The sequence below is a fragment of the Phasianus colchicus genome, chromosome 21 (assembly GCF_987193195.1).
Source record: "Phasianus colchicus chromosome 21, bPhaCol1.hap1.1, whole genome shotgun sequence".
In the NCBI taxonomy this organism is placed as follows: Eukaryota; Metazoa; Chordata; class Aves; order Galliformes; family Phasianidae; genus Phasianus; species Phasianus colchicus.
The window spans coordinates 7,269,415-7,284,957 of NC_143456.1; the positions used below are offsets into that span (position 1 = coordinate 7,269,415).

Sequence of the window (15,543 nt, forward strand, 5' to 3'; positions counted from 1 at the left end):
GTAACTATTGCCATTATCCAGCAGTTGACAAAAAAAAAAAGAATTGTCAACTGAGAAAAAGTGTTTATCACAGTCACTGATATTTACAGCTAAAGAACTCATTTGCCTACTCTGTTAGGATGTGAAGAAAATCTGAGCAACAGAAAAAGTTGTTACAAATTCTGTAAGAGCAGCTGCCACTACTACCCAGCTGGAGAGCTAAGACTGATGTTTGCCACAGCACAGCAGTGAAGAAAAAAAATAAAAGCAAGCCACACCAACCTGTCTAATAACTGACCTGTCACAAAGCATTCTATTTGCCAGTATTTCTGCACCACCACAAACTATGTCAGAAATGCAGCTAGAGTTAGTGTACTCTTTTCTAACATGCCAAGGGAGTAACATTTCTATTTTAAAGAATTCTCTTGCCATCTAATGCAGAAATGATAACAAAAACAACTTGCTGGGATTTATTTCAGATTATGAAACTCCCCAATACACTCAAATATCAAGTCTACTTATTTATTCAACAATAAATTCTATGAGCTACAGCCTGTAAGTCAATCTCTGCCAAAGGATCTGCATGCATTCACCAATAACTCTGAAAAACAGAAAAAGTAGTTAATGCAAAATCTTAATTGACTCCTACCACTTGTGGTTTTAAGAGTCATCCGAATACTGTTGCATTTACGAAATTTAACAGTAACAAATGAACATAACATTATAAGCAGGCCTAAGAACAAAGATGTAATACTAAACAAACAAATCCCAAAGCGTACTCCACGTATAGAACACGCTCATATGTAAGTGATGAGCATGACCACAGATGGGTCCCCAAGTGTCCTATCAATGCTACTCACAAGGTTCTGGTGGGGGTGGAAGAGGCGGTGGTGGCTCTTCAGTGGCTGCAGCTGCAGCAGCATTTGCTTGTGCAGCTTCATTTGTCATTGATCTGGTGATTCTGCCCTTACGACGACCTTGGCTATTGGCAGTTTTTCGGCCCCTAGGAGTGGCCTGCTCCCTTTCCTCCGTTTCCTCTGTGGCAACTTCAGTTTTGTCCTTTTCTTTGGTATTCTCTCTGAGAATAGTTTTAAAAAAATAATATATATAAATAAAGTTATTATTTACACTCATTCAGATTGCCATTATGGACAGTCTGACTAGATTAATTTGTTTTTTCTTTAAACTATCCTGGTTGACGAATAAGAACTAAACAGGAACAAGATGTCACTGTTGGACTGATTCATGCTGAACCTTATCTGTCCTCTATAAAAAAAACTGCATAAAAGTTACTGCAATCTAGATTAAGTACGTTTTCTGTACATATACTTACTTAGATTCCTCCTTCTCATCCTTTTCCTCCTCATCTTTCTTTTCCTCGTCTTTTTTGTCTGCTTTTTCTGCTTTTTCCTCTTCTACCTTTTCTTCTACTTTTTCCTCTTGAGAAGGACGAGCAATTTGTTGCTGAAATAAAACAGAATTTACATGTTTTAAACAACAACTTACACACAAAGGAACAGAAGCTCAGAGCACCACAAATGCTGATGTTACCCTATTTGCAAATTATATTTTAAGCTATAATCACCACACATCTGTCAGTATAACAGTAAAACTGGGTCAGGAATTTAGATTTGTTTCTAGTGAATTTATGTTGTGTAGATGGAAAATTACAGTTCAGATTATTTTTTTAAATGCTATACGTGTTGAGATAATAGCTCTGCAAGCACTTAAGTACTGACAAAAGAAAAAGGTAATTACCATTACCTGTTACTGCTCTACAGAGAACAGCACAAAATACTGTTTATGCATTAAGGGACACTCACTCGTTCAGAGTGAATCCAGATGACTGCTACGTGGGAAAATCTCATTTTAGAAAGCACATAAATTTGATTTAAACTTTCCAGAAGACATAATGCAGTTCAAAACAGGAATTAATGGAAGAAATGCCTGTTACTTTATATGATCACATGGAATTTTACCAGTGCTAGAAAGTAAAAATTTTATTTTCAAAAAGTCTCAGAAGTGTGACGAGAATACGTGGCATTGTTTCTGCTATTACTTGTCACACACACAAAAAAATACCTTGGTATTCCCTGTCTGATTCATTCGTTAGCTATAGGCTAGCATTAAGCAAGCCAAATATCCCCCAATGTTCTAAGAAAGCAAAAAGAAAATAAGAAATGCTCATACAGAAAAATAATATGTTAAGGAAAATACATTAAACATGGCTACTGAAGAACCTTCCTCAAGTTTTAGCATTGCTGTCCTTCCAGTACGTTGCTTCTCAGCACTCTGAAGACCTCAGCTTTTCTGACCTGAACTGGTCAAGATAGAAAGTAAAGCTGGTAAGTATTTATTAGCATTAGTGAAGAACACTTCCTTCTGGATCCTTTTTAAACCACTGACTGCTAGCCAGATAAAATGCTCCTCAGTTCAGCAGTGCTCAGCTTTGCCACACAGGTCACAAGTCTTGTTAAGCATGAAGAAGAGCCTCAATATTGCTTTTTGCCATCCAGTGTTCATCCTGCACATGACAAACACATCTTATGCTTCTCAAGCAAGTCATGAAGGCAGAAATTCGTCAATGTTGGAAATTCCTTCCTCTCCAGATTAAAACATCAAGCAGCAGTTGGCTGCCACAAAATAAATCACGTAACCCACTCTCAAAATTCACAGAATCCCTACATGCAACCAATGGCAAGTGAGTGAGTTCTCCTGATGGGCCTCAAAAGCCAGCAAGTCCACAAGAGTATTCAGAGCTTAACACTGCATCCAGATATTCATGCTGAACCTTATCTAAAACAAGGTGATCCTCCAAGTGCCACAAGAAAATCCAAGCCTGCTGTATTAGGCATGATACATCAAAACTGGGAAAATAACCAGCTTCAGATTGCAGACGAGTTAGAGGAGGAACAACTCCAGGCAAAGGTGAGGAGAGGAGAGGGGAGAATTAAAAAAAGTTATTTCTCCTCTCTGAAAACACACGTTTTCATAACATAACGTAAATAAATGCTTACAGTTTAAATGCTTTCATAAGAAACTACAATACATACAAGGAGAGGGGATTCAGAAATAGCCGCACAGAGGGAACCATCAGCAGGAATTCACACCGAAGGAACTTGAATGGGTTAAACAAACCACCTCAGCCAGAAACCCCGATGCCAAAGAACCACCGCACTGAGGAGGCTTTCCACTCACATTTGTGTTGTGCAGAACAGAGCTGGTCCTTGCTGGGTGTTACATTCTGCAAAACTACTTTAAAAAGCAAAGTAGGTGTAGTATTTACATACGGCTAATTTTATATGGGGCTACCTTTCACATAAATGCCAAACATACACTGGGAAATCCATAGAAAGTCAAGGACGGGGATCTAGAAGACAGCTGGTTTAGAAGTAGCCATTCAATAATTCATAGCCCACTGAAATATTCCTCAAAATAAGCTTTTTTACTGAAGAACCTTCTTGTAAGCATAGCAGCAGGTGTCACTGTTTCATCAGCAAAGCTGAAGTTGGAAATAGTCAAGAAAAAGGGCTTGTTTTTGACATTTTAATAACGTGAATTGGAGCAGAAACCCCAAACACTAACCATTATTATCCTGCAAATTAGTAGCACCTAAGATACTAGCGTTTCTTGGTGATCCAAAACCTTCACAGAAGATGTCAGAGACATGTACTAATGTAAATTATTTCTACTGCTCTACACAGAGCAGCCTTGAAAATGAGGAGTTAAAATCTGCATTTTCAGAAGAAAACTTCTGTATTTTACATTTAAGCTAATCCCAAAACAGTTGCTGAAAACCCTCTGCTCTTTTTGCCATTTGGTTAATATCATAATTTTTTTTTTAACATGCATAATCGATAGGTCAAGGGCAGGTTAAACACAAACCTTCAAACAGCTGAAGCCTCAGTCAGCGACGTACCTGCACATTCATCTGTTGATTAAAACTTTTACTATCCAGAGAAGGGGACGGGCTTTAGTTCAGGATAAGATTCAAAAGGACAAAACCCCCAACAGCACCGACATCACACGGCTCTCGAGCAGCAGCTGCCTGACCCAGCAACATGTTTATTCCAGGAAATTGTGTCATTCTGCCACTTAAGCTGCCCGCAGAAGAGTTGCCCATCTCACATACAACCTTCTAATCTCACCGGGGTCACGCGAGGCGATCCAGGCAGCTCGGCTGATTGGCGGCTGCAGGAGCACAGCGAATTTCTGTCTAGTCAGGTCACTGGGCTGGGCCACCTGCTGCAAAGCACAGCCTGCAGACACTGCTGAGCAGGCAGCCATGGAATCACAGCCCGGCTGCTGCTTTGCTGCTGAATGTCAGTGAGAAGCTTTACTCAGAGCCTCCTTTCAATGAGCTATTTAAGGAATTATCTGTAATGAAACTAGTGCAAAAATGTTGACTTCTTCGCTCCATCAACTCCCAGCTTGCAAAACAACAACCCTCAAACCATCTGTGGGCAGCTGTTTTTCCCTCCTGAAACAAAACTTAGAATACAACTCCCAAACAGACAAAAACATACAGTCAGGCTTCGCTCTTACAGCCACACTTCCTTTTAATACTACGTTAAAGGTCTGCACTTTGTTTTATAATTCACATTTGGTTTAAGGCACACCACCTTCCTTGCCTCTGTGAGCATTCTGGGACAGACAGGCAGCATTTTATAACAAGATCCTTCTAAGCCTATTCAAGGACAAATGTATATCAAAATCCAGTAAGCTTTACATCTCTTAACTTTATATGCCTTAACCTAGCAATCAACTTCTGTAAATATAAGCCTCCATTGAAATTTGAGTCAAGCTGTACTCACTGAAGTTCTCAATGATTTCAACATTGTTACCATGATTAATACATTCTTCACTGCAACATTCTATTTCCTTGCCTTCTACTTTATAAAAATATATGAACCCTGAAGAGCTTAAGCTGAAGCACCTGTTATTGGCATAAGCATATCTCAGAGCACACCATAAATCTTCACACCTTGTGTTTGCCAATCAGCAAGGAAGTTTCAGGTTGCCACTCAGAGATAGGAGAAAGATCAGCTTCAAACAAAGCTGGGGTGAGGGAGGGACAGGGGGAATTAATTACAGTCTGCAGCCGTAAGGAAGAGTCCTGGCAAGCAAGGCACTTCAACACTCTCAAGTCCTCTTTAACTAGTTTACATAGATGTCACTAATTAATCACCAATAAAATTAAGAACTAGAAATATGACTCCTTACTTCAGTGTTACTAAACATTAACTTGTAACGCTCCCAAACAGTAAAAAATGTTCACATTTGGCACGTTCATAGTATTTCTTTGTCTTTACAAGTATGCTATAGCAGTCATCAGGTCTGTAAAGTCTGACACTTATCTGTATCCTTACTGCAGAGCTCACCTTAAGTCCATGCAGCAGCTGTCCACTGATCTGCTGTTGTATTTATTGTGGAACAACAACTAGCAAATAAGAATTTTAACAGTTGTGGATCTAAGAGCGATTAATCTGAGTCCAAAAACCAACTTCAGCAGCTCCAATGCTCCAACTCACATATGTACTGCAACTTGCATATACATGGTATTCATAGGAAAAAGTCACAAAGCCAGGCAAGAGCACCTTCATTTTCCTTTTAGCTAAGGTCACAAATCTATGTACGCACTTTTGTACAAGACTGTAATTCAAATCTTTCTAGGTTATACGCTTTATTCAAGGAAAGTAATTTATGGATGGAGAAACCTGTTCAAATTTTGAGTTCTACCAGTTTTGATATTCTAAAATGCAGCAATGCTGAAAGAAATTTAAACACAGTTGTGATCTTCTGAATACTTCACAACTTAAAGTTATGCTGTGATACAGATGGAACCAGTTATGTCTCCTCACCTCTTATTACAGCTGCAAGAGAACACCGTATGGCAAAGACATCACTTAACATATGTGTACTTACTATCACCATGCCAAACTCATTTTATACTGAACTCTAAAACTAAACCACTTAAAACAGCAGCATTATGTGTGTTTGGTTCTTACAGCAAATTGTGGACAAACCTCATTTATTTTCATCTTCTTTGTATTTTCATCTATCTTTGTATTTCTATACAATCTTAATTGAATTTTTGCCATCAGTAGTCACACAGAAATACATTTTTCTTATTATTAAACCAAAGAAGTCTAACGTAAGTTCTGGTAAAACACAGCACATATTTCATTTATTTCCAACCACTACCATAGTCAGAGCTTCTACCTGGGCTAACTGCCAAGTCCTTTACATAATGAAATTATTTTCTCCCATCAATCCATAATTTGTGGGGGTACAGAGAAATCAGTCCTTGTTGGCACAGTCTCTTCTGTCAGAATATCAAACAATATGTTAAAAGGCTTAAATGCAACAGAACCATAGAAGCACAGAATACTGTTTTTAGCCAACAGGATCAATTTGTCAGCTGCAGTTGCATTACAGTTACTGGGACTTATTATTAGATAAGAGGATATGTACATGTATGACCTTCTTTCCTAACCTCGTTACTCTTTTATTCTATTTTCAGAATGCTGTTAGATGCAAAGGAAAATCAAAACAGGATGACAGTGAATATACAGCATTGCTCCCTTTTTCTAAACAAGTCTCAGCATTTTTGTTTTCCTAATATCCACATTAAACCCAGTAGCCTAACAAACATATATATTCTTCATAATATGCTGTTCTTTCCCCTTGGAAACCCTTCCAAAGATTTCCAAGACTTCCAAGTGAATTATTCCCGAATCAGTAGAATTTTTAATTTGCATACATTAAATTTGTCTCTTTCTTCTTGCTATTAAGTTCCAGTTTGACTTTGAGCCTGACCACCAAGAAACTATCACTACTAATTTCTGCTTTTTGACAAGCACTGACATTACAAAGTGATTATATGTTTTCCACTGCAAGTCACATGTGAAACCTTATTTCTGTTGGCTCCACCATGGAATTTAATAATTATGGATTTGACCTCCATGTCTATGGAAGGGCCCTCAAATAAAACGAGTTGTCATTTAAAAATAAAAATAAAAATGAAAAAGACAGTCACAAACGTGCAGAGGAAGAAGATACTGCACAGAATTAAGTACTAACCAAAAAACCTTTAATGACAGGATTTCTTGATTTCAAAGGGAGGTAAGAATGAACTGATGAAAAAGGACTTTTTTTTTTTCCACCTCATGCCTTCTGTATAGGATATCAATATAGCTATAAATATGAAACAATAAAACAATATTCAAGTGAGATATCAATGTCAGATACCTGATTTCTTCCTCTGCGTTTACCATAATTCCTTCGCACAAGGGCTTTATAGTTTTCATTTTTCTTAGTCAAGTAATAATAGAGTACACAGTCAGGAACATTCTAAAATGGAAAAGGAAAAAAAAGTTTTTATACCTGCAAGAAAACCCCCACATTGTAACTACTTAATTTCCTCCAACACTTAAAAATACTCATCCCCTAGACTACAAGCTACTAGATTTGATAGTTACATCAGTAGGAAAGTAAATTCATGCACAAATGTAACAATATAGCCATGCATAAGATTACACAGTGCTAAATACAAGTCTCATATTTATAACATCCCTCAGCTACCCCAATTTGCACAATTTAGTGTATACCAGTCAGCCTGCAAATTTGTGAAAGCCTCTGTTTATAATAATCAAGTAATCAAGATCCTTATGTCTCAACAAATCATAATTCTCCATTACTTCTTACATGATCTCTGCAAAGTCAGTTCTAAAGACTAATTCAGTCAGCAGTAGGATCTCACTGACCTGAACTGTGGAGGCAAGGTTTCTTAGAGTTAGCACAGTGGCACAGCAGATCAAATTATACCCTTACTTGAAGATTTACATCACTAAAGCAGCTTCTCAGCTTCAAAAGCAAAGTAAATCAAAACTAATTAAAGTGTCATCTACTTTTACTGCTATCAATAGTGTCATTTCACTAACTTTTCTTAGATGCTTGCTTGTGCTGATTGTGTAACTGTTCAACACTACAAAATCCTGTCAAAGCAGTAACTTTTCAGAATTGCAATTTTTCCCAAGATGATAAAATAATGCTGGAATAAACAACTTACATTTGGAAAATTAGGGATCCCACCCTAGACTCTACATGTATTCAAAAAGGTCTTACCTTTCGTTCCAGGTAGGAAGCAATTAGACCAAAGTTCTTGGGATGTTGGACAAACCTTTTACAAATCAGAAATTATTTAAGTTTAACATCATAATACATATCAAATAAACAAAGCAGTCTTCTAAACAATCTGCACCATCAGCAAACTCTTGGTTTCTATAACTGAAATTAGTCTAAAAAGTTTAGTTTTCAAATTGTTCAACTTAGAACAAAGCTACTAACTATCATAATGAGATCATATACATACTCTTCTAATTTTCACCTTCTCAAAAAACTGAAGTGTTTTAAAAATAATTTCTGGTGTACAGCCAAACTGGACACAATTGAAAGACATACAGAGCAGTCTAAAACTTCTTGCAGTGTTTCTTTCACCCAACTAAGTTATCAAATACTTCACAAAAACTTCAGTTTTTCCAGTTTAACTCATGAGTTAGGTGTTTAGCTGTCATCAGCAATGTAATAAAAAGAAGAGATAAGAAAGCCCATTACTTTTCTTTAAAAATCTCTTTCTCATGGTCCGTCCAGACATTCATGAATTGTCTGTCTTTATAAACTTTCATGGGATCCTCCATCAGACCATTCATATTAATAAACTTCACTCTTCTCTGTTCTGCATCAAACATCATGGGAGGAATGACTGAGAGCTGACGCATTTGTTTTTCATTATTCTACAGGTAAAGAATAAAAGAAAAAGTAAAAAATGCAAAAAAAAAAAAGTTGTTATTAATGTTTACATTTCTCTATTTACACAATTCATAGAAGCTCCAGCACAGTAGACATTCACAGATAATTGGAAACATCTTTCTGTTGCCTTCTTAACTCTTCTAAAAGTTGTTCATTGGAACAGTGACATTTACACAGTCAGCTAAAGGAAAAGGAGATAGTGTCTCACCACAAAAAACTGAAATGGTACAGGGCTTTAGAATGGATGACTTTTCATATGTCTCTTACAACTGTGAAAAAAATAGCTTATAACATGCCTGAAATGGACAAATGAGTAAGTCTAGGATGGGTACAATTAGGAAACACAATCCTTAAAAGAAAAGTATTTCTCAGATTTGTTCTAAGCCAAAGCTTGCATAGACTCTCCCAAACCAGCACCCCAAAATGTTTCTCTTCCAATTAAAAAAAAAAAAAAACCCTCTGAAAGAGACCTTTCATTTGCATAGTCATATAGCAATGCATACATAATAGCCTCACCTCCTGCTCAGAAAGCCCATCAATGATTTCAGAAATCTCATGCTCGCTTCTAGCAATAGTTGCTGAAAGTCCAGCCCCTCTTTGACCAACTCTAGAATTAGGAGTAAAGAGAAGAAGAATTTGTGCTCAATGCCATGAAACACAGTGAACAATGCACTTAATTATAGAACAAAATAATGTTTTACTTTGTACATTAAGACACACTAATATGAATTACTCTATAAAATAACTAGTAAGCAAAAACAATTTCATTATAAATAATTCTAAAAACTAAGTTCTAAGAGATGCTTTACAAGAATGTTCCAAATCCACATTTATACCTCTGAAATCGTTCTTGCTGCTCTCTTTGCTTCCGGATTTCTGGAAATTGTTTCTCATAGTACTCTCTTGTTTTGCTCTCCTTAGCTTTCCTGCGTGGATTATTTTCTATCCTGTCAACTTTTTTCTCCCATGCTTCCATCAGCTGATCATAACGTTGGCAGATTTTCTGTTCCTGTTAAATTCCAAAAGCAAAGGTTGAACTAAACAGAAATACATGAAGTGATCAGTATCCCTAGACTGGGTATGCTCTAGGAACTAAGAGGAATTCTTCCTGCAGCACTGGCTTTCCATTTTGAAAATGACATACAACTGTTTTCAACAGAATGGACCTCAGAACTTAGACTGGAGAAAGATACACTAGTTCTCTTTCTTATACATCACAATGACACTACATAACTGCAGTCCTTTCTAGAAATCTCACATCTCCAGGAACCATGCTTTTAGTTAACAGAATGGACTCAGGGTTTTTTTATATTTAAACTTTTGCTAAACTTAATAACAGAAATGCCCTTTTGGATATCATCCAAAACAACTTCACATGCTGCTTGCTATAACATTACTCAAGGTTAATACCAGTGTTTAACATGCAAACATTTGATTAAAAATTCTGTCATATTTCAGAATCAGATCTGCTCTTTTCCTTTCAGATCCTATAGCTACTATATAAGAAAGGTGAAGAGAGAGGCCAGGCAAAACAGTTCAGGATTCTTCACTGACTTTTTTCCATTCATACTCTAAGAGCAGAATGGAAAGAAGAAGAGGGAAAAAAGCAAAACAAAAACAAACAGACAAACAAAAAAATCCACAATATTTTCCTTATTGCATTTTAGGATGGTTTTCAGTTAAATAATTAGCAAATAGCAGCTACAAACTGGCAGTTTCTTTTCAAATAACTTGATAGAAAATTAAAGACATTTTTCTAGTCAATTGAATTTACATGACACAATGGATAAATTACACCAAGGATTTAGATAAAAAACTGACAACATCCTCTTTTTACAAGAACACGATAGTATTACCCGTTGTTTCCTTGCATGATTTCTTCTTTTAAAAAACAGTATTAGCTTTTTCCTCATCACCTGGTTTCTGAAAAACAAAATTTGAAATGTGAACCACATACAATACAAGAATTTGAAAGTTACCCAACCAACTCCATGTGCATTATAGATGTCAGATTGTCGCTACAAAGAATATTTTCAGAGGTAGAAAAACTGGGAAAATTCCTGATGAAACAATCACTTAATTTACACTGTATTTTATCTGAGAGAAAATAATCTTGAAGATTGCCTGAGAGAGACATGAAAGCTCCCAGTTTCAAGCTGGGTGCTCTCCCAGAGATACTAAAGTAAGCAAGTTTGGAAAAGATTTTGGGCCTTGGAAAAAAAGAAAAAAATGCATATTTGCAATTCAATCCTAAAAACCGTAAAAAATTGCCAGAAGACAACCAGCTTATTTCAGGTAGGTGATTTTTGCTTGCCCCAGCAAGTAAACATAGCAAGCAGCAACTCTACTCTCACAGCCCTCACATGAAACAAGTACAGGATGAAATCAATGAATAAATAACAAAGTCAGGACTCCTGCCACTTTGTGACAGCTGTAACTTTTGAAACAGTTCTTTGAAACAAGAACCTTTGGGAAAAGTTGACAAGGCACATCTAGGTCAGACGTGATTTTTCAGACTTTGAAAAATACCAGTGCTACCAACTTAAAGAAAAATATGTTTTATGACTTATTTTTCTCTTTAATCTACAATGCAAAGTTACTGTTTGCCATTGCCTGCAGTAAATACAGCTAATTCCTTGCACCATTGTTCTACAACATAGAAGTCTGAAGGGTACATGGGCTGGAAGGATGTAAATGTTAAAGTATACATGGCGTATTTGGAAATAGCAGCAATTAAAAATTTGAATCTTTAAGTCCAGACCATTTAAAAAGCACAACAAGAAGATTTTAAAGCACTCACGTTTTGATGTTTTCATGGTAGACTTTTGTGTCTGATGGTTGGTTGTAAAGTGGCTACAATTTTGGATTAGAAAGATAAACTTAGTACTTTTAAGTGCATGTAATTTTTAAGTATATGGAATACATTTACCTGTATTCAAATATTCTGCTCACAGCGTATTCATTCTAAGATGCAGCAACCCGAAGTGACAAATTTAAGATACTCAACAGTTACAGCATAGATTTTATTACTTTAAATTAGATCACTATAACTATTTACGTATATAACAGCATTTCACAGTGCAGTTCTATTTCAACCCTGACCTCTGATTCAAATCTATTTTAAAGTCATACTTACACATCCAGTTCACTCAAGCCCTAAACCACGAGTGTATTTAAACACATATTAACATATTCTTGTTAAAATAAAGACTCCAGAAGATTAATTGCTTTCTTGAGAATTAAAGATGAATATCAGACTGAAGACAACTTTTACTTGAAATATGCTTTTAAAATGCATTGCTTGCAATTTCAGGAAGACAACAGAACAACATATGTTTAATCTACACTCTCAAATAGCTACACTACCAATTCCACTACTAAATACCTGAGATATTCAAACAATTTTTTGCCTGATAAATAAGACAGGCACAGGATTTCCAAACTTATATAAAATATCAGGCACCAAGTGAAAAGCAAAAAGAAGTCCCACCCTTTCCCTCCCCAAACCAAAAGATTAAATCACCCTATAATGTTCTTTTATATGTGAACACAGAACAACATGTTTACCACAGCAGAATTACAGATGTGAAAGCTACACTGGCAACACAGTAAACAGAACAAAAACAGACCACTTACCAGTTCAACTTTGGGACCAAGACCTTCAAAAATCTTGTGAGCTTCTTCTGCTTTTTTCTGTAAACAAGATTTTTTTTTTTTTTAATATGGTCTCAGAAAGTCCTCTGTAGTTCAGGTGTGAGAAGTGTCTCTGAACTTTCACTCAGTCCAGCTGGTAGACCCATCTGAGCACATCCTCCTTCACCTACTTCTGCAGCGCTGCCTCAGTGAATCAAGAAGCCTCTACCTGAATTTTGCAGTTACTGCTGTGCTCTCTCAACTCAAAAGTGTGGAAAGGTGTTCAGAAAAATAAGAGTATATTTCTGAATTAAGGACAAAACTTCTTCAACTGCAAAGTCAACCAACACGTGCATACCAAAGATCATGCCAAAGATCATCTTTCCCTTAAGCTAGGCAAGGACCCCAGAGTAACTCCAGACCTAAAGGAGGCAGCACTGGATAACACAGTTGGCTTTCATAAATTCATTTCAAGCCAGTACAATTTCCCAAAGCCTTCTGTCAGAAGACAAGGCTGTCTGAAAAGATCCAGAAGACTAATTCACATTTGCTTCTTTCCCACTAATAGTTGCATGCACTAGCCCTAAAAGCAGATGCCTGCAAAGAAAAATGTAGGATAACTAATCCACAAAGTAGTTATTATTAGAAAGAGTTCTGCTAAGTTCTAATTTCACATGTAATTTAAATCTTGAGATGTTCTTTGGAACTCACAGCTGGACACAATAATTATACACCAAGGCAATATTACAGCATAACCCTGCTAAAATGGTTTGTTTGGTTTGAAAAAAAACATAAAACTGAACTCTAGCCCTATTACTTCAACCAAAATTTAGCCAACTGTATTTGAATATTATAAGTAATTATCCCATAATGCATGCTTTTAAGATGAAAGCTGCCAAGGGGACTGTCCTGCTATTACAACTGTAGAAGATACCAATGAAGTACTGCATACATGAATGGATTAATGTTTCATTAATGACCATTTAAAATAATATAGTGATTACTGACACATTGGATTTATATTAAGTCTCAATGACATTGCCATTCTACAGTACAAGTAATGCCTGATAACAAGAGCTCAAACCAACTGCTAAGTGGACTCAAATGTATCAGGCTTGGTACTTCCCCTGCTATAGATGTTACTACATGGAGAGTTACAAGAACAGAAGTGGCTAACACACCACCACACTGACACACTACTCTGTCTCACTCAGAGAAATGTATTTCCTCCCACTTACTGATACACACAACATGGGAAAGCAACAGTAACTTCAAGACCCTCCTAAGCCACCAACAACCAAGGCTAGCAAAGGAAGAGAGCTGCACAGCAGCCCACTGAGGCATCTTCAAATATGACCTAGTTTTGCCATCTACCCATCACTAAAGTCAACTTAAGAAAGTTTTCTAAGGTGATTATATGGTTTTAATGCTTTTTAATTACATTACTGTGAAAGAGACTTAAAACAGCAGAACTGTTTCATAATCGGTAGTTAAGTGATTGCTGTACATTGGTTCTATCAGTCTGTGTAACATAATAACTGTCCTCCTCTACTAAGTAAACACAACAAATTTCAGAGACAAACTAGGTGAAAGGGAGAACAAGAACACGGAGGGCATAGTACTACTATGTATGATCTAGTATTGTGCTGTTTGTTTCGTGTTTTACCATCTCAAATTTTCAAAAATACTCTACTCTGAGAGAAGCTAGCTATTCCTCTGAATTACAAAATAAAATTGGGTAATTAAACGTTAAACAAAAGTCTACCAGTCACATAAGCTTGGAACACTTGGCACTTTCAGAAACAACAGATATCCAACACCCCAGTTGCAAACTACCAGAAGGAAAAGGTCAGGAAGCACTTTGCTACCACTGCTGACACCACTGAGCTCCTGTACTTTACTCATCCATTATACAAAACAAACTCAAAATTCACTTGGATACTTCTTATATTTGTTCATTTATCCCAATTTTAAGTGTAAGAAAACAGAGTTTTAAAAGAAAGTACAGAATCTTAGAACATATGCAGTTTTGTTTTTTTTTTTTCCCTTCAGCTAATTTAAATGACAGGTCTTCATCCAAACTCACTGGTATTTAGCAAGGAGAAAAGAATTCAAAACAAATTCCATAAATGGATACATACACACATATGTATGTGGGCATGTATACATTCACATAAATAAAAATATACATAGATGTACACATACACACACATCAACACACAGTTCTAGGGAGACAGCCATCAATGTATTTTCAGTACACTGTTTATAAGATAGAATAAGGATCTCACCAGCAAGAACAAAGATTTTGTGCAAGAGTTTTTCATGTAAAGAAGTAAATAATAAAAAAGGAGGGCAAGGACAAAATCGATAAAATAAAAATAGTAAAAACTGCCCCAGAGGAGTGAATTAATGGCTTTCAGTAAACTTGTTAAAACTCACAATTACACTCAGTCAACTGAAAAACATGCTTACCCGATTTTCATCATAAATAATTTGGACAATACTGCGGTGCTTCTGTTCCACTGGAGGAGGGGAGACAGGCCTCTCTGGCTCTGGTGGTTTAGCAGCTTCTTCTTCGAGTTGTTGCTAAGAAACCAAAGAAAGAAAATCAGCCATCCGCACCATGTTACCCTTACAGTAATTAGTCACCAGAGATAAAATATGCATCTGATCAACAGTTTGCACTGTCTGTTATTCCTCATTTTAACTAACTATGAATGAAATGGTTTCAATGTCCATAGGGATAGTAACGACCACTCCGAGCTATCAGTAAACTGGGTTGTTTACAAGATTCACCTGCACTGAATCAGACTTGTTTCAGCTTGACACTTAAAGCAACTGCAGCATCATATATTTTATCAAATATTTAACTTTAAGCAAGAACAATAACTTCAGAGAACAGTTACACCAAACCTGTCTTCTCACAGAAGACATTATCCCCATAGATATCTACAAGACAGAAAAACTTCTAAGTGACATTATTACTACTTTCTTATTTTTTTAAAAAGGCGTGCAAGAGATTCTCCACTTTCACAACTATGAAAGAAGAAAGATGATAGCCATCCCCTTAACCAGTGGTCGTTCTTTAAAGCTGAAATTACAGTCACCACTAACACAACA

The 15,543-nt window shown here is 36.4% G+C and overlaps 1 protein-coding gene across 4 annotated transcripts in view; it reads right to left on the reverse strand.

The window, feature by feature from the left end:
• NCOR1 (nuclear receptor corepressor 1) overlaps positions 1–15,543 on the reverse strand; it is a 58,669-nt gene that overhangs the window by 25,078 nt on the left and 18,048 nt on the right. For all 4 annotated transcript variants that reach the window (XM_031591607.2, XM_031591608.2, XM_090122400.1 and 1 more), the window contains exons 6-16: positions 14,896–15,009; positions 12,427–12,483; positions 11,591–11,643; positions 10,647–10,713; positions 9,627–9,799; positions 9,307–9,397; positions 8,596–8,774; positions 8,107–8,161; positions 7,231–7,332; positions 1,313–1,443; positions 840–1,057 (exon numbers count right to left, since the gene is read on the reverse strand). In XM_031591607.2, the coding sequence (XP_031447467.2) occupies positions 840–1,057; positions 1,313–1,443; positions 7,231–7,332; positions 8,107–8,161; positions 8,596–8,774; positions 9,307–9,397; positions 9,627–9,799; positions 10,647–10,713; positions 11,591–11,643; positions 12,427–12,483; positions 14,896–15,009 (1,240 nt within the window). The remainder of the gene's footprint in view (positions 1–839; positions 1,058–1,312; positions 1,444–7,230; positions 7,333–8,106; positions 8,162–8,595; positions 8,775–9,306; positions 9,398–9,626; positions 9,800–10,646; positions 10,714–11,590; positions 11,644–12,426; positions 12,484–14,895; positions 15,010–15,543) is intronic.